Genomic DNA, 19,894 nt, shown 5'->3' on the forward strand with positions numbered 1-19,894 from the left:
TTTCCTTTGGCCATGGTAATTTATGTCTGTCTACTTTCAAGATAGGATTTTTTAATTGGACTTTCTTTTTTCAAAACATCATTTAAATATAGTTTTTTTTTTAATTGGCCTTTCTTTTTTAAAACATCTATTTAAATATATGTTTATTTCACAACCATTTATAGAATTCAATCTTTAGTTGCAACCAATATTTCCTGCTTGTTAGAGGTTCTCACAACAAACTGATATTTATACTAACATTTTAATACATTCTACAATGATAACAATGAATATATCATTCCAAAACAATCTTGCACAACATGATAAATAAATAATGAAAGTCATATCAATATGCAACCAGTCACATAATGTTCTCTTTCTGTCTAAAATAACATGGTCTGTAGGGATTTTCTCACATTTGCCATCTCTTGTTGTTGCTGAAAAAAAAAGTGCACATCATAAGTAAGAGTTTTTTTTAAACAAAATTTTAATGATACAAAATGGAAATTATAAACTGCAGCTCTCAAACATCCAACTCTGCACACTATAAGAAGCAGATAAATGATATGCTACTAGCAGAGGGAGATTGATGTCAATCATCTTTTCATGAATAAAAGAAAAGGGTACATGAAAATGTTCTTTTTTTTTTGTATAGATTGGAATTTTTAATTTTGACTTCTTTTTTATGAGTAACTCCATACAAAACAAAAAACAAATTTGTTTAGCAAATTATCAATATTTGTGTGTCAGTGTGGTATAATTTAAAAAAAAATATGAAGCAGCTTTTGCTTAGTTAGCTTAAACAGTAAAGGCAAAAAATTGACAAACTAAAACAAACCAATCTTTTTTTAACTGTGGAATATAGGAGTATGATTACATCTTTGCATAAGACAATTATACGAAATTACTACAAACTAAACTTAATAAAGAATTGAGTAATCATTAACTTACTGTATCCATTAGAATTCTTTTCTGTAACAGAGACATTTCCTTCTTCATTTCAGATTGTACAGTAGAATGCTGACTTTGATGACAATTGTCCAGATCTCCTATTCCCTGAAAAATGATTAAAAAAGTGAGGTTATGTCAATAGCTATATATAATAAAGTTTCTCTAAAATTATTTTCTGTTTCTTGGCTATGCAAAATGTTTCCACTAAGGAAGTATGAATGTAAAACTGCATAAAATTCAGCAGTTTCAGCAGTAAAGGGCATAAACTTCAATAAGGAGTCGACTAACAGTTTTGGCCGTTGTTGACTAATTTGTAGATCTTGCTTTGCTTATCATTTTTGCTTTCAAGTTTCCAAAAGTAACATGACAGACATGAACCAACAATAACTACTGATCTGCAGGCTCCTGATAAGGGACAGGCACTGAAACATGTTTATCCCTGTGACACATAAATAATGTTTGTGATGTTCACCCTAACATGGGACAGTTGTGTTACAGCCCAACCAGGCCTCTACAATAACTTTTTTTTCAACTTGTCCAGTAGGACAAGTACATACCAAAACTTACTTGTCCGAATGAAATTGTTACTTTTTTTTTTTTTTGTCCAAATTTTTTTAACTAAAAATAACCTTTTAACATTTTAAGTTGATTAAAGGAACAAAACAAATTTAAATAATAGAATAGAATTTGATGAATTTCTTTTGAAATACTTTTCAAAAAAATGAGTCAAGTACAACTGAATCTAGTCATGTCACAGGACTTAGGTTCTAGTTTTCACCAATGCCAGTCTCATCAGAATCTAAACATTAGGCACCACCTTATAGGCCTGTACACTCATTGGATTTGTATCCTGTTTTTTTTTTTTAGTTGAAAAAGTTTTATTCAAATGCAATCAATAAAAAGAAGAAGATAAGGTCTGATTGACAATGAGAAAACTCTCAACAAGAGACCAAATGACACAGAAATTTACAATTATAGGTCACCATATTACAAGTATTGTTTTTTTTTTTCTATTTATGATCAAATATGATTTTATGAATTTTATGAAATAATGGTGAATAAAAAAAATTTTGTCTATTAAACTTTGAGCTAAACCTGTCCAGGTAACGAACTGTACTGTAAAGTAACCTTATCTATAAAGCGCAGCATTGATTCGGATCAGTAAGACTAGTTTCTGAGAATAGTATACCTTTAATCTGTTAAAAAGTACCTGACAAAGAACCAGTTAAAAATTATCGATTGCAAGTAAACATGTTATAGAAAAAGGTTTTGCATTTGAATAAACAGAATACAGAAACATGTCAAATTAATATTTGTTTTTGTTTTGTTTTTTGTTTATAATTATACTTTAATCATCAAAGTTGGATGAAATTTATTTTCTGCAGAATAATTGTACTTGTCCCAACGGACAAGCTTGATACAGCTTTTACTTGTCCGACCTTTTTTCCCTCTGGTACCAGACAATCGGACAAGCGTTATTGTCGAGGCCTGCCAACATAAGAACAAACTATACCAGATGCTCCCCAGGGCGCAGCTTTATAAGACCGCAGACGTGGAACCCGGAATGGTTGGGGCAAGTATGGACACAACATTCAAGCTGGATACATCTCTGAATTTGGATTGTGATTAAATAGTTGACACAGCATAGGTTTATGACACAGAATGAATGTGGTCTAATGAACTTAAAAATATTTTCTTTGCTTTTGAGCAATAAACTATGCTGTTGAATATCAATCCTCTCAAAAAAAATTTACCCCCTCTCCAATTTTTCCCCCACCTCCCCCAAAGGGACACAGATGATGCCCCCACTAGCATATAACTTTATAAAAGGACATAACTTAAGAACTGTAAAAGTGAAGCTTCCAAAAATTGAACTTAAACTGAGTTTAGAGGTAATAAGCATTATATACACATTCATTAAATTTAGTTAAGACAAACTTAAGTTAAAGTTATAAGAAACGAGTGAGTGGTGAAAAATAATGTTTATCCAATTCTTGAACCAATGCATGTATATATCATAAACTTAGTCCTCTGTACACAATTTTCTCATATTTTACGCAAATATATCTTATAATCGTCAATTTTTTTTTCTCTCTGTCTGTTTTGATTTAACAAATATGACTGCTCATTAAATGCCGTGTTTTGAAGCCGAAGTTAACCAAATGCCACCTTATAGTAAACAAATAACAAAAAGCATGTGTGTTGAGCACGTGTTTAACATGTACACTCAGATAATTGTTTATTTTAAAGACAGATCCATGTGTATTGCGATCACCGGATTTTTACAAGGAGGGTTACGCTCAGGTTATTATGCATACGGAAAATATGTTGGCAAACTGCTTCCTGGAAAGGAAGCAATGAAAAATAAGTAAACTTCTTCTAAATGTGGACAAATTAAAGAATTTTCTTCAGAAAAAAAATATATGTACATAAGACATAAGTTGTATAATGAAAACTATCAATTTAGTTATAAAAAACATATGAATATTTTTTTTTTTATTTGAGGTTTCTTATGACTTTAAGTGAACAGAAACTAAAAAATTCTTCAATTATTCCACTTGTAAAGGGGCATAACCCTAGAATGGTAATCAAAGTGCTTGTAATCACTGAAAGGTAAAAATTGCTCTAATTTATCAGTTGGTAGTAAGGCCAAAAAAAAATATATGTCTGTTTCCTGTTTCCCGACCGACCCTGACTCAAAGCCCCCGACCCTAGATCTTTTTATTCAATTCCGGAAAAAAATCGTTTCAGGTCCGGAAAAATTCGTTTCCGGTCCGATCCAGATCTGTATTTTACTATACCCAAACAATCAAAATGGCTGCTCCCAGCACAAATGTGATACAATTAAGGTACCGACCCTGATTTTTTTGCCTTGGCAGCAGGAAACAGACATATATTTTTTTTTGGCCTAAAGTGAATATTGCATTGTATATTGTATATATATAGCATTGATTTAAGTTGATTTAACTACTATTCTGGAAAAAGAAAGATAACTCCAATTTTCAAAGAAGACTTCATAAAGTATCGGTTTTAGGTGATTCAACAACCATTCTGGACACAGAAAGATAACACCAATTTATTGTCTTGAAACTTCAAAAGTGCTTGTTTTTGGCCCCTTTTTTGCCATTTATTCCTAGACTGTTTGCCTCATAACCCTTAAAATAAATCCCAACCTTCTACTTATGGTATTAAACATTGTGGTACAATTTCAGAACAATAGAAATACTTATACACAACTTATTGTCCTGACACTAGATAAATGTTTGTTTTGTTGTAATTCCTTAACCTTAGGGACCATAACCCAAAAATCAATCCCAAGCTTCCTTTTGTGGTTATAAACATTGGGTTATAATTTTATTGATTTCTATTTTCTTATACTAAAGTTATTATCCTGAAACCATCCGTCTTCGGACGACGCTGACGACAACTTGATACCAATATACAACCGCAAAATTTTTTGTGGTCGTATAAAAATCTGTTGCAATTGGCTATTAAAGCTTAAAAGATACCAAGTTTTTGTCCAAAGATGACCTTACCTTAGAGTATTGTTCATGCAGCTGTTGAACTGTTTTTAGTCGCTGAGATTGTACAACTCTTGCTTGCTGAAACAATTTTTGTTGCTGTTTGAAAAGTAACTGAAAATAAAAATGAATTTTTAAGTACTTTCACTAGCTTAAAAAAAAAAAAGATCAAGGAATTGAATAAAACTTAATAAAAGAACGGAGTCCCAATATATCCCCCTCCTTGCACATACTTTATCATCCAAGTTACAAGGACAATAACTAAACAAGAATGTGTCCACAGTACATGGATGCCCCACCTGCACTATCATTTTTTATGTTTAAAGGGGACCGTGAAAATGGGATTAAATCTCTAATTTGGAATTAAGATTAGAAAGATCATGTCATAGGAAACATGTGTATTAAGTTTCAAGTTGATTGGACTTCAACTTCATCAAAATCTACCTGGACCAAAAACTTTAACCTGAAGCCAGTCCCCAATCAATATCCAAGGAGAGAAATGAATTAAGGCTTCAGAGCAAATGCAATGTTATATCCATTATAAGGCCACTTTTTTTTATTAGTTGGTTTACGAGATTCTTCTTAAAAAAGGAAGGGTAGGAGGTAAAAAAAAAAAATAAAAATAAAAATACCCGGTAATGAAAAAATATAAGGTAGGAGGTCGAAAAAAAAAAAAAAAAAAATGGAATTAATACTGTTTTTTTTTACCAAAAATCGAGAAACAAACAATGACATTACTCTATAGTATAATACTAACCATGTATGCAGATCATTTCATAAGCTGGTATTAATTCTTGCTGTTTTAAATAATGTGTTACAAGGAGTCCAATGTCAATGTAGAAAGATGAAAGCAGATACATATATGTCTCTGATGAAAGGGAAGTGTGTTTTCCAATTGCATTTATTTTTGTTCTGTGTATTTATTTATCAAAATTAAATCAGGGAGTGACAAATATCCTCATAACATAATACAATCTTATATAATACTCTGCATATATAAACATATATATTGGTACATATAAACATAATTTTTTTTATGCTATTTTACACTGCTAAGTATAAACTTATATCTCAAAGTGTCCTGTGATTGTCCCTTTTTATAAATGTCGAAGAGATATTAATTGTCAGACATTCTATGACAGCAATACATGTTCTGATTTTGTGTTGGGATCTTGTTCACCATATCCCATCTCTGTTCCATTAAATCTTAATGGGTTCGGTGGGAAGATATTTAGGCATTTATATAATAAGGTCAATTAATCAGACACCCATCCCTGGCAGCAAGTTAAAATATCCTTCCCTTTAGTTACATCTGGCAAGGCTATTTTTCTATTCTTTCTGGGACCCCAGGAAGCCTTGCCAGATGTCATAATTATTTGGACAGGTACCTCATATGTTTAATTGAACCAAAACAGCTCCTTTCGACGTGTTTCAAACTTTCTGATCAACACTTGAACAAAAATTGACCCGTTGTCAACCTCAATAACTGTCTGAAACAGGGGTTCAAATTAGCAGTGGTCCGAGGTCCAATAACTTTGCCGACAAAATTCCAAAAACGATCTCAAAAATTATTTTCATTTTTATTATTCACAACTGCGGTGTTAATTTTGTTCAACTGCTAAATTTACACCGAAAATCGCCAACAATTAATGTGTAAATCCAAGTATAGTAAAATCGTATCTGGTCCTCCATTTTCAACTGGTTCCTTTTCACATTAGATCATGGTGAAACGTTGACTAAACAGGGAAGCGCCTTTTTAACTGGTTCCTTTTCACCACATTAGATCATGATAAAATGTTGACTGAACAGGGAACTGCACAGTATTTTCGAATCCACTATGAGGGTCAAGGAAGAAAAGCCGCTCTTTTTTATTTATGTTTTTATTTTCATTTGTACTTCTTCAAACAGAAAAGGGTCGGCGGAATTAAAAAAAATCTTCAAAATCGTTTTTATTTATATTTTAAAATTGAGAAAAATAGGGTCGGCGGATCCGTAAACCAACAAATAAAAAAAAGTGGCCTAATCTATATTTACAAGGGGAATTGTTCTTTAAAAATATTTGATAAGTACTTTATAGCTTTGACTTATTTTCAAAAGTGTCAAAAAGATTGTTGATATAAACCTATGATAAAATTCTGGCATAAATTGAACACATGAGAACAATAACATTGCAATTTCCAGAAACCATTAACCCATATTTTCAAGGGGCACATTACAAATTGATGCACTTATAAGACAATTTTCCAAGGGACATAACTCTTTTAAAAATTATTGACAACACTGATTTTCAAATTCGTCCAAGACATATTGCTAATATAAATCTATGATTTCAGTTTACTAAAATTCTACCAAGAATTGTACACACAAGAGTGCTGATGATGCAATTTTCCATATAATTAACATTTCCAAGGGGCATAATTTCAATAAAAGAAATAATTAATCAGCACTGATTTATCAAAATTACCCAAGACAGACCTAAAACATTGCTGTTATAAACCTATGATACAAGTTACCTAAAGAGAGAATTGTACATGTGAGAGCCCAATCAAAACTGGATGGACACACAGACACCTGATATTTCCAGTTACCCCACTCACAACATGTTTTATATATAAGATGTATTACAGTACTGTAATCGAGCTTGTATAGTTGGCACTTTTATGGTAGATATTCTAGACTCTTAATACATTCAATTTTTGAAGGAAAAAAATTAAAGTGCAAATTACCTATACATGTATAAAAATTTCAACCTGTATTAAAAGGTCTAAAATAGTAAAATCATAAAAATACTGAACTTTGAGGAAAATTCAAAAAGGAAAGTCCATAATCAAATGGCAAAATAAAATGCTCAAACACATCAAATGAATGGATAACAACTTTCATATTCCTGACTTGGTACATAAATTTATTTTCTTATGTAGAAAATGGTGGATTGAACCTGATTGTATAGCTAGCTAAACCTTTCATTTGTATGACAGTCACATAAAATTACCTTTGTTAATATTTTTTTTTTGCATCACAGAATGACAATTAAAAATAGCATTTTAAGACATTTTCAAAAAAAAGATAAGGCCAAAAAAAAATATATGTCTGTTTCCTGCTTCCAAGGCAAATAAATCAGGGTCGGTAGGTCGGGATTTTTTTTTTTTTTTTTTTGCACTCCCTGTCAGATTTGCAGTCAGTTACATGTCATGTTTGGTTAGGGTCCTGTACCCCAAAATGATTTAATCCCTTTAAAGAAGCTTTAGTTGAATAATCCTCCCAGTGCTGACATTTTTTAAACCTTAATTGTAGCACATTTGTGCTGTGAGCAGCCATTTTGATTGTTTGGGCATAGTAAAATACGGATCTGGATCGGACCGGAAACGATTTTTTTCCGGATTTGAATAAAAAGATCTAGGGTCGGGGGGTTTGAGTCAGGGTCGGTCGGGAAACAGGAAACAGACATATATTTTTTTTGGCCTAACTATATGTATTCCATTTCTTTGCTATAGCCAAAGGAACTGATAACTTACTGTTAATTTCTCTTCTTGTTCTTTTGTTTTTTCTATATCTGATTCCCATTGGCCCAATACATTACTTATTTGTCTGTTGTACTCATCCTGGAGTTTTACCCTAAAAGAAAATTTAAAACTTCCCTCAAATATTAGCAAGTATATATATTATTTCTACTAATGAAGTACAAGTGAAAGTTTAACAGTTACCATTTATTGAACAGATAGTTGCATACAGTTTATAGTTGGCCTTTTATGATTTCCCATACATTCACATTATAGTGTATGCTTAATAATTTAAGGCCCTGCAACAAAGTTGTTGGGACCATATAGTTTTACCCTTGTCTGTCATTCTGTCAATCTCCAACAAACCATTGTTGTACGGAGTTTTTTTCTAAACGCCTTTAGATATTGGGCAGATTTTTGGTATATGAGTTAACAATGATGAGATACAGTTCAAGTTTGAGTTTTGTTCCGCTCCCCTAATTTTTGCCGAATTTACAGGCTTTTGACTTTGATTTTTTGTTGAAAATCACAGTAATAAACTTTTTTCCTAAAGGCTTTCAGATATTGAGCTGATTTTTATATGTGAGACTAACATCACGTTTGTTTCCACATGTGTGATTGAAATTGCAACTTTTTGAGACGAGGCCATTCTTGTCGTTTAGACACATCTAGTTTTTTATATTTTCTCTGAATTTAGGGGGCTCTCGGGTATAAATCAAATTTTTTTTAAATATAGGATTACGCTATATTTTTCAATAAATGAACTTTATCTTATGCTGAATAGAAAATAAAATAAAAACATGAGGTAACCGTTCATTTAAGCTCACAATCTGCCTTCAAAAGAAGCATACATATTTGTCAAGGTACTTTTTTTCTGTTGAACTTATAAGAGAAAAAAAAGGATGGCATTTTTGCACCAAAGGGAGATAATTTGGAACTTTTTCAATGATATATACATTTTAAAAGTCATCTGGGGCCAAAACAAATTGATTTTTCTGAATTATTTTTGTACCATATGATAAAGTAACAACTAATAAAGTAAAAAAATAAATTTGTAATGAAAATACAAATGTTTATTTTTTTTCTGAATTTTTATACCCTCGAGCCTCCTTAAGTGCTGTATTAATATTGTTTCTTAGAATAAATAACACTTACTGCTTTTAAGTTTTGATTTGTGTTACACATTTAGTTTTCATATTGATAACAACATAGCTATGCGTTAGTAAATCATTAAATGATCACAAAATCTAAAAATAAAAGTATGATAATTTATCATAAAGCAAAATAATCTTAAAAAATCCTCCCTGACAAACCTTTCATTCTTTTGTGTTGTCCAGATATCTTCTACCTTTTTGTTGGTATTTTTCAGTGAATTTTGAGTCAACTGTTCTAGTCTTTTCCTCTTAGCTACCATAGTTTTTGTTATGTCAGCTGAAAAAGAGAAAAACACAATTATCAGTGAGCAAGGGGTTTTGATTTTAAGCAGACTTATATACTATCTTGATTAAATCTCCCTAAATTTTTCATTGTTATCTAACAAATTCAATTTTTAGTTTTAGTGCATAACCACTTGAATTTTAATACAAATTTAATACAATAAAGTAAACTTAGGTTATAAATTGTGTTTGGTGTATAGGAAGTTTGAAGTATTGAAACTAGAGTGATACATGTCTTGAAATGTTTTGCAATGTGATGGTTAAAGTTCCATAACTCTGAAATCACAAATAAATCGCAACTACAATGTATAATAGAAAGTAAGTCTTAAAAACTGAGACTATAATTCAGTTCATTACAAAAATCTCTTATTTGTTGATCTTGTATTGATGATTATTTTTTCATATTGCAGTTTCTCTCTATCTTCTATAATTTTGTCAAAAACACAAAAAAGGGTAAATAAAAAGATCACCATTTAAGGGCAATTATTACTATAAGAGGTCTGCTAAAGATTTCCACAAAATTGGATTCATTTGTAGACCTTGTCATGCTTATCATTTTTGTTGTGTCTGTCTCTCTTTTATAATTAAAAGATGAAAAACATTTGGTGACACTAAACAGCAAGAATTAAATTAAGAGACCAACAATTTCAGACATGTTCACTTCTTTGTAGATCTAGTCTTTGCTTATAAATTTTGTCACTTAAAGTATCAATTGATCTCTATAATAGTTCTAAAGCTAAAAGGCAAAATCACTTAACATTGTCATTGAAGAGCAATTATTGCAATAAAGAGTCAACTGATGATTTTTACTATTAGACTTAGAAGATTTTAATGGTTGTTTTTAAGTTCGTATATATCTATGATAACATTCTGAAAATAATTATATAAAAAATAAAACACATTGAAAAATTGTAATTTTTTTTTTATCTGGTCTAGTAGATTGTTTTTGTTTTATAAAAAGTTTCATACTTTTCAAGTAATTATCCAAAAATAAATAAAGAACTGGTAAATGTTGTCATTTAAGGGCAATAACTCCTATAATTAGTCTTCTGACAGTTTTGATGTAAATTGACATTTAGTAGATTTCAACATTCTGACAATTTCTTCCCCTGCCAGATTTTATATCAATTTACCCAGCTAGAATTTACCCAGACAGCAAGGCTATACTTTGTTTAAGTCATGTTTACCATGCATGCTAACTAGATATAACACACACAATTAATAATTGTGGCCTGGTTTGGATAAATTCTTGCCAGTGGTTTCAAAGGAAAAGATTTATGTAATAATTAATGGACAAGGAGGAATGCTAAGTGATAAGAAGAAGCTAAAAATGGTTTCATCTGACATTTAATGGTCAATTTAGGACTTTCATCATTTGATGTTATGGTAGATCATTTATAATATTTACAGTTTCTCTTTATCTTTTATAATTTTCACAAGATTATTATCAATAAGATGTCACCATTTATTTTCTCATATAAGGAGTTGATCACCAGTTTTAGTTATTTGATTTATTTAATTTTAATAGAGATAACTTAGGTTTTCTAAAAGGATATACATGACTGAATTTGATTTTCAAAATGTTCAGCATAAATAGTTTTCAGCACAATTTGACTTAAAGAAAACTAAAAAGGTAAACTCACTAACCCAACTATCACATTTCCATCATCAGTGAACCCAGAAAACTTAAAAGATATGTTACTTTCAAACTAGATATGTAAATAATTGTATTTAAGGTGGTACCCAACACTTTCACTCAAATTAATTTGGCTCGTTTAATTTTCATAAAAATTTGATAAGTATTTACTTTGACCCTTTGACAAAAATATAAAAATTTCAAAAAATTTGAACCAACCATTTTGTCAGAAATATTACACTGCTTATATAGCAATTTGACAAACACTAATTTTGATCACTGAGAAGCTTAATATTCCCTTAACAACACAACATAATTAAAACGTTTAGCTGATTTTACAGAGTTATCTCTCTGTAGTGTTAGGTACCACCTTAATTTACTGTGTTCAAAAATAAAGGACAACTGTTCTCTCAGTGAGTTGTCAACAAATTATGCATAGATTCATACCTCCAAAGCACTCCAGCATCTTTTGCATTTCTTGTCTGAAAAATAAAACAACTCATTAATTTGCTTAGCCCCTGAAAACAAATTAGCACTGTTGAAGTCAATGTTCTGTACGAATTGTGACTGTTAAAGTTGAGTTTATGAGTCCAAATACCCCCCCCCCCCCCCCACTTCAGAAATTCCCGACTACAGCCTGATGTACCTTTCCTGGGCCAGGAACCTATAATACCTTGCTTGTTGTTGGTTAATCTTTTATTAATACTCAGCCCAATACTTTTCTCTTTTGAAGTGTTATCCATTTTTCAATTCATACTAGGCATTTTCTAGCTCATTGTTTTGTCTCCTTTGTTAGATAGTTATACAGAATCTACTTTTTTTTTATATAGACACATAAAACATAGAAAATTGAAAATTCTGAAGACCATAATGCATTTTTCATTGAAGGTGGATGAAAGGTTAAAATTATGGTATAAAAGGTTGAGGACCATACAAATTTCTCGTCATTTGATTAATGCAGTAACATCATGTATTTTTCAGCCACAATTCTTTTCAGCAATTCTGGATTGAATATTAGTTTCATTCACAATAGAGGTCTTGTTGCTTTTTTCCAAAAAATACAAAATAATATAAATAGTACCAATAATTTTTGCAGTTGATTTTTTGAGGTCTAAAGTAATTAATATGTGTAGTAGATGGTTCAAAATTATTGAGTTAAAAGTTAAGACATTTTTTAATCAAGCTCATCAAAATAAAGAAAAATAAAACCAGCATTTTTGCCAATTCCCAATCAGAGCAAAAATGTCATTACAAATAAATTATGAAGTCCTTGGGTCTATCATTTTCCATGTGGTAACAAAATTAAAACATTTACCCAACATCTTCATCTGGTCCACCCTCATTCTTCTTCTTTCTTGGTATGATAGGAGTTTCATCTGAAAACATGATATTATATGTAATACAGTTGTTTTTATAATATAAAGCTAAATAAGAAACATGAAAATACCTCAGAAAAATAGTTTTTTTTCATCATTCATGGTTCATGCAACTTTGTTTTTAAAGGTGGTAAACATTTTTTTTTCTTTTGTAAATAATTTTAAAAGGTACATGTAGTTGGTTTTCTAATTTGAGATTTTTTTACATTTTGTCACCACTCATGTCTGTACCTTTTAAAGCTTTTGCATTAATTAAGGAGCATATAATATATCAGTCTGTGTCAAATTGTGACTTTTTCTTCTATATTTTCAACTTAAAAATAGTAAAATAATAATAAGAGGGGGCACTCTCTCTAGATCCACCTTTGGTAAAAAGGCAATGTTGACACACTTGAGATCAATAAAATGTAAAAATAACATACGCTGAAAAAATATTGGAAAAAGTCGAAAAAAAACCAAAGCATCATCCATCAATTTTATTTCAGTTCTGTACAAATAAAGAATGAATATATAGACAGAGTATACTAATATATAAGTTAACAGCATGTTTTGAAGGACTTTATTATCAAGATGCTTGATTTCTTGATTGACAACATACATTGTATTTGTTATGTTCAGAGGACATGTTTTTCAACAGACTGTCGGCATTCCAATGGGAACAAACTGTGCCCCTCTACTTGCTGACTTACTTCTTAGGAAGAAAGATCAAAAGTTAGCAATATCCTTTAACCCTACTTTCAGCTATATAGATGATGTTCTTTCACTAAATAATTCAAAATTCGGTGACTTAGTATGTGGAACGCATCTATCCCATCGAACTAGAGACAAAAGATACTACAGATACAGTTAAGTCGGCCTCATATCTTGACTTACATCTAGAAATTGACAATGAGAGTCAGTTGAAAACAAAACTTTACGACAAAAGATATGGTTTCAGCTTTCCAATTGTGAACTTTCCATTTCTAAGTAGCAACATTCCAGCAGCACCTGCATACGGAGAATATATCTTCCAATTGATACGATATTCCGTGCTTGCATTTCCTATCATGATTTTCTTAATAGAGGGTTGCTGCTCACAAGGAAGCTATTACACCAAGAGTTTGAAATGGTGAAGTTGAAATCATCCCTTCGTAAATTTTACTGACGCCATCACGAGTTGGTTGATCGTTATGGAATAACCGTTTCACAAATGATATCGAATATGTTCCTTACGTCCTAACTACAATCCCCTTCCCTTTCAAGAATGTGACCTACTTAATTAGACTATTTACCGGATTTGTTATCACATAAGCAACACGATGGGTGCCACATGTGGAGCAGGATCTGCTTACCCTTCCGGAGAACCTGAGATCACTGTTAGTTTTTGGTGGGGTTCGTGTTGTTTATTCTTTAGTTTTCTATGTTATGTCATGTGTACTATTGCTTGTCTTTTTCATTTTTAGTCATGGCGTTGTCATTTTATTTTAGATTTAGGAGTTTGACTGTCCCTTTGGTATCTTCCGTCCCTCTTTCTATCCTGGAACATAAAACTACTTCTGAAGTTCTGGACTTGAGATGTACTATTTGTTTTTGTTCGACTTTGAATAAAAAAAGTATTTTAAAAATTCTTTTGCAGTAATTGCAGCCTTCTTTTACTTTAGGGGTCCAGACATTTTTGGACTTTACCCTAGGGGTCCCAATCCATTAAAGTTTGTGGTATGTAATTCTATAAAAAATTAGTTCCCTATATGTGACAGAATATAAGTTCCCCCATAATATTTGTTCCAAAGAACTTTTAGCATATAACAAAAGTTCCATTGGGAACTTTCCTTATATAATATTTTATCCAATGCTATAAGAAAATTTCCTTCAAAAAGGATAAAATATTACATAAGGAAAGTTCCCAATGGAACTTTTGTTATATATGCTAAAAGTTCTTTGGAATAAATATCATGGACCATGTTTTATATAATAAAAGTTCCAGGAATATTTGTTATATTATAAAAGTTCCAGGAATATTTGTTATATTATAAAAGTTCTAGGAATATTAGTTGTATTATAAAAGTTCCAGGCATATTGGAATAATGGCTATATTACAAATGTTGCAGGAATAGTTATCATGGTTATTAAATAATTAAAGTTCCAGAAATATTTATTATATGATCACAGTGCAGCATGCAGTAATAAAATATTGAAAATATGTACAGGTAAATGTCATGTGAGGTGAACATTAATTAAGAGGTAAGCAGGTGTAAAAAATCAAATGACACTTTTTCTTTAAAGGAACAAATATTATGAAACCATATGACATTTTAGTTCCAGGAAAATATCTTATGAAGGTGGAAATAATATAATGTAATGTTTGATGCCAAGAACTTTTATGATCCATAGTTTTGTTCCAGGGGAAACAAGTATTATGCGGAACAAATATATGTTCACACCACAACCTTTATAAAGATTTCGTACAACTTATATAAAGATAACTTAATTAGGACCCCTAAAGTAAAAGAGTACTATAATGCTTTCATTTACTTTAGGGGTCCCACAACCTATATACAAGCCAAAAAACATATGAAGATTATGGGACCCTCTATTTTTCAACAGTAATGTTGGGACCGCTAAAGTAAAGGAAGGCCGTAATTGCATTGAAATAATGTTCTGAGCACCTCTGATTGGACTGCTAGATTGACTGCTCTCTGAACCATTATTATCATCATCAATGAGTTGTTTTCCCTGCTCAAGTTGTTGGTTTCCATCAGCTTTTCTTTTCTGTGCTTTCGGCATCTTGTTTTGGTTTGTTGATGGAGTATAAGAAGATGCAGACGAACCATTAACATCCGGTAGTGCTTTGTTATTACATTACGCGGAAACACAAAGTCCGTTATATATCGTGGAGCTGCTTCATGATGGGTGTCGTATTTGAAGAATATATACTTTTTTATCTATAATTTATGTATGTGCATTAATAATTTTGTCCCAAATTGTAAATAATATCATTTTAAAATATTAGGACTGCGTGAACAAATTCATGCGCGGTTTCTACTTACGACTTAATTTTTGCTCACCTAGTCCAAAAGATCCATATATGGTATTGAAGAATATATATACTTTTTACCTATAATTTATGTGTGTGCATTAATAATTTTGTCTCAAATTATTAATAATTTCATTTTAAAATAGAATAGGACTGCGTAAACAAATTCATGCGCGGTTTCTACTTTCGACTTAATTGTTGCTCACTTGGTCCAAAAGATCCATATATGGTATGAGCTAGTGTCATAATCAGTGATATATTGATAGCCTTCGTCATTCATCGGTAGCAATGCTGCATACACCTCTCTGAAACTGAACAGATTTAAACCAAATGAGTGTCTATAAACCGTATTAGATTGACAGAAATTTTAAATTATACGAATACATACATGTAACCAGCAAATACAAATCTACGGGGAAACTGGGGGTACAGGATATCTCCCGGGTTCCGGCCATGTCCATCCCCTCCTTACTAGGGAGATGATTATTAACGGAGTATTACCGACTAGTACCCTTCGGACCAACGACCCTTCGGACTATTGACCTTTCGGACCAAAGAACTGATCCCTTATGGGTTGACTAGGGTTGCCCGCCCCCACCCCCCCCCCCCATTTTGTAGGAAAAATTTGGTTGATTAAACACAGTACACTCGAAGGAAGCATGACTTGGGCGACCCTCTTCTTAGGCAGTCAGCCCCTCCCCCCCCACATAAAAAACGATCTATCATACACAACAGAAATGATCTGGGAAAAAGACCCGGGGGGGGGGGGAGTAAACATTATGATTGGTTTTGAAGAAGGGAACCTAAGGTGCTTCTCAGTATCCAGTGAATTAAAAAAAAAATACAATACTTTATCTGCATTCAAATACTCATACAAGGACTTACAAGTCATTATATTTTTAAAAGTATAAGTTAAACCACAATGTATACTATAAATGTATTATTTCTGTGAAGTTTTTTTCACAAAAACTGTTTAAAAAAATCGGGGGATGCCAAATGGTATATAAATTCAAATTGCAAATAAATAAAGCAAGAAGCCAAATAAAAAAACTCAAATTTGAAAATGCCAAATAGTATCAAAAATGTATGCCTGCTTGTACTATACAGTCGGGTTGTGGGTTAGCTGGACTTTAAGGAGTAAGATATAGCTAACCACAATGAATGCCCACAGTGAGGCACCTATCTTTTCCTTCTACAGTAACGTAGTTTTAAGTGACCAATTTGACTTGAGGGTTTAAGATAGATTCATGGTATATCGCCATCTTGGATTGTACAAACACAGTAAAAAAACGGTCTAGTTATTTGCCCTAATCTGCAAATTTGGATACAGATTGGCAATGTATTTGGTAGATTGTTTATTTATTATAAAGAAAGCTTAGTGATTTATTGTATAATTCAAAATATTTAAACAAATATCATTTTTTTTGCATTTAGAATTATTTTTTTTTCAAATGAGCCATTTAAGGGAAGATAACTCTTTTAGAAAAAAATTACACTGGACTGATAGCGATTTTTTTTTTCATTTGTAGCAACAAAAAAAAAAACAAGTTCGTTGACATCCTTTTTTCTTTTTATTTTCTTGAAACATATTACAAATCCTATCTTTTCACAATTTATTTCAAAATTCTATCCCATAGATTTTTTTTTTGCAAACAAATGTGTTTTTCCATGAACAATCTAACCAAATTTAGGCAATTTTCAACGACTCATAGCTTAAAAGACAGCACGGTGACTCATACTTTTTATTTTATTTTGTAAAGAGCATAGTAAAATTTTCTTATTGGCTAAGTATAAGAAAATTCTGTCTCAAAATATATAGACTTATGAACTACCTTAAGTTTAACTGAGACAAAAAAAAGATTACCATTTTCCTGTCCACTGATTTTTTTTTAGCCACAAAACTCTTGAAGTTCGTACAAGTAATAGCAGATACATGATACATTAGGAGACATTATCATACCTTATAAAAAGTGGGTATATCGATCTATGAACCCTTAAGTAACACAGAGATCACTGTTTACGTATGTGTGAATCCTAGAAACGTTGTGCACGATGTTCCTACAACACGACGTTACACTAAAAATGCGGCGTCAAAGAGGGTTTTTGACTTCGATTAATTTTTGCAAGTTTTATTCGGGTTTTTATATGTTGTTGGTTGATTCTGGTTCTGTGTTTTTTGTGATATCATTTTATCATAAATTACCTCAAGTTGTGGAAATCAATTCAATAATGTTTACCCTTTAAGGTATTTCATCTGTAAATGCATTTACTGTCGCAAGTATAAATGTAGGATTGATTGATTGATTAATTGTTGGTTTCTTTACTCCGCATTAGCACAAAAAGGCTATATCGCGGCGAGTAATGTAGGAAGGAAAAATGTGACGGAAGTACATGTACATACGGTTTTCCATAAATATTTTTTTTTTAGATGTGCAAAACTTTTATCATAGGATGTTTAACTTTCATGTATATCATGTCATTGTAAAATTTCTATATCTTAATTCAACCCAAATACAAATATATCTGACACTCTGCAAGTAAATCGAAACATTTTTACCCTTGGTTAATTTGAATAGAATTGTATTTTCCCTGGCACGTAATTTGTCGAAATACACCCCTTCAATTACTTGAACCTTGGCTCGAGAATTATTTCCCAAGTCATCTAAAGTTGCTTGCTTAAATTGTTTTACTTCTGATATACATTTTAAAAGATAGAAGTCTACTCCTGAATTGTCCGAAAAAACGGATAATATAATCCCGGGTTTTATCAATTCAATGAAACGGTTTTCGTCGCTGTTTGGGATTAGTCTTTCAATTACATTTTTATATTGACGAAAAGTTCCGGGTTCGCTAGTACGGGAATTACTTTCATCACGACAGTTATCACATGAATAGCAGGACAAATTGCGAAGTAAAACATTCCTTGGACTTGTATTAAGTCTTCAAATATTGGTGAATGCACCTTACTGAAGTGACGACTTTAAATGATCTATTTCGTAGTACTTTCGCAACATAAATTAAAATTCGAATTTTACATTTAGAGGACTGTCTTGGTGTCTCCAATTTGTCTTTGCAAAAGTTGAACGAAGTTTATGTAATGAGATTTTTTTTCCCTTTTACCATTCTTTAAAATAAATCGTTAAAAGCTATAAACGATTAATAAAAATTGCAAAATTTAACCCGTGTCAAATCTATGTTTCGGCCAAAGTCTATAGCAACATGCACTATTCTTTTTTTTCGGCAGCCATAAACATCTTTTTTCCAAATTTCACCACACGATTTGTGTTAATTATCATGAACATTTAATTCAAACTTTTGCACATGTACGTTGGAAATGAGCGTTTTTCGGATTTTTCGACGTTTTCAGACGTTTGGACAAAATGACTACCGTTTTGTAATGTGTTGAAGAATTTTATTCCTTTAAGACCCAAATATGTAGTTTATAAGTAAAGAATCTTGGCATTTTGCACTCTTCGTGTATCTAACTTTTGATTTGATCAATTATAAATAACTTATTGGAATGTCAGTTAAAAAATACACGTAAACTACTTTGAAAAATGAAATATCAACTTGGACAAAATGGCTACCGCTTGAAAAACGACTGTGTAGAGAAGATTTTATAAAATCTGCAATATTTGAACTCACGAACAATGAGGCAAATATTTGTACTTTTGGTAGATGTTATTTTTTTCTTACTCTTTTTATTCATTTTCCGCTATATCTACATATAAAATTCACTTTCAGTCGTTAAGTTCCCGAAAAAACGTCGTTGGCCATTTTTCTTATTCTTGTTTAATATGCAGCCACCGACTCAAATGAATTTTGGCAAAATAACGGCTTTAATGACACAAAGAACCGACACATGCCAAGTTTCCGGAAGATCAGAGAATAAAAAATAGGATCACTATACATAAGAGTTAAACCAGTTTTTTATAAATGTAACGTTGGACATCCGTTTTTTTCACATAGCTTTGTTATTTTAATCCTCAAATATACTGGATATTACTTAGGATATGATCAAGAGCTATGAAAACATAATTTAAAACATATATTGAATTTGTTTTAATAGTGGTTCGTGTTTGCTAACATTTTTATTTTGTTTTGCGGAGGAAATTTCGAAGATTCTGTTTTAAATCCTAGGGGTTGTAGGAACAGCGTGCGTAACGTTAAAATGCCATTTTTGCTGTATGTGTAATATATTGATAATATATGTTGGTCTTGCTTATACTTTTGTCCATCAAGTTATTTTCTCAATTATAGTTATGAAGAAACACGGTGGGTATGGTTGTCCTGCGAGAGAACGTACTGTGCTGGTGATTCGGTCCTGACGGGTGCTGGTGGGTCCTGATTCTGTGCTGGTGGGTTTGTTTACATTGTATCAGAACGGCAATAAAACGAGTGTTTTGTTGCTTAATTTTTCTCTGATGCGTCATAAGTACCATGCAAAGTATATTACAACAATATTATATTGCAAAAGTCGTG

General features: G+C 31.5%; 1 protein-coding gene across 1 annotated transcript; it reads right to left on the reverse strand.

Annotated features, from left to right (window-relative positions):
* Positions 1-227: 227 nt before the first annotated feature.
* LOC143083816 (synaptonemal complex protein 3-like) lies at positions 228-15,233 on the reverse strand. The gene is made up of 8 exons (XM_076260190.1): positions 15,045-15,233; positions 12,339-12,399; positions 11,471-11,505; positions 9,265-9,382; positions 7,967-8,066; positions 4,467-4,565; positions 931-1,035; positions 228-416 (listed from the first exon to the last, which is right to left on the reverse strand). The coding sequence occupies exons 1-8, from the start codon at positions 15,160-15,162 to the stop codon at positions 363-365; spliced, it is 690 nt and encodes a 229-aa protein (XP_076116305.1). The 5' UTR covers positions 15,163-15,233; the 3' UTR covers positions 228-362.
* Between the last annotated feature and the right edge of the window lie 4,661 nt (positions 15,234-19,894).

The sequence above is a fragment of the Mytilus galloprovincialis genome, chromosome 7 (genome assembly GCF_965363235.1).
Source record: "Mytilus galloprovincialis chromosome 7, xbMytGall1.hap1.1, whole genome shotgun sequence".
NCBI lineage: Eukaryota > Metazoa > Mollusca > Bivalvia > Mytilida > Mytilidae > Mytilus > Mytilus galloprovincialis.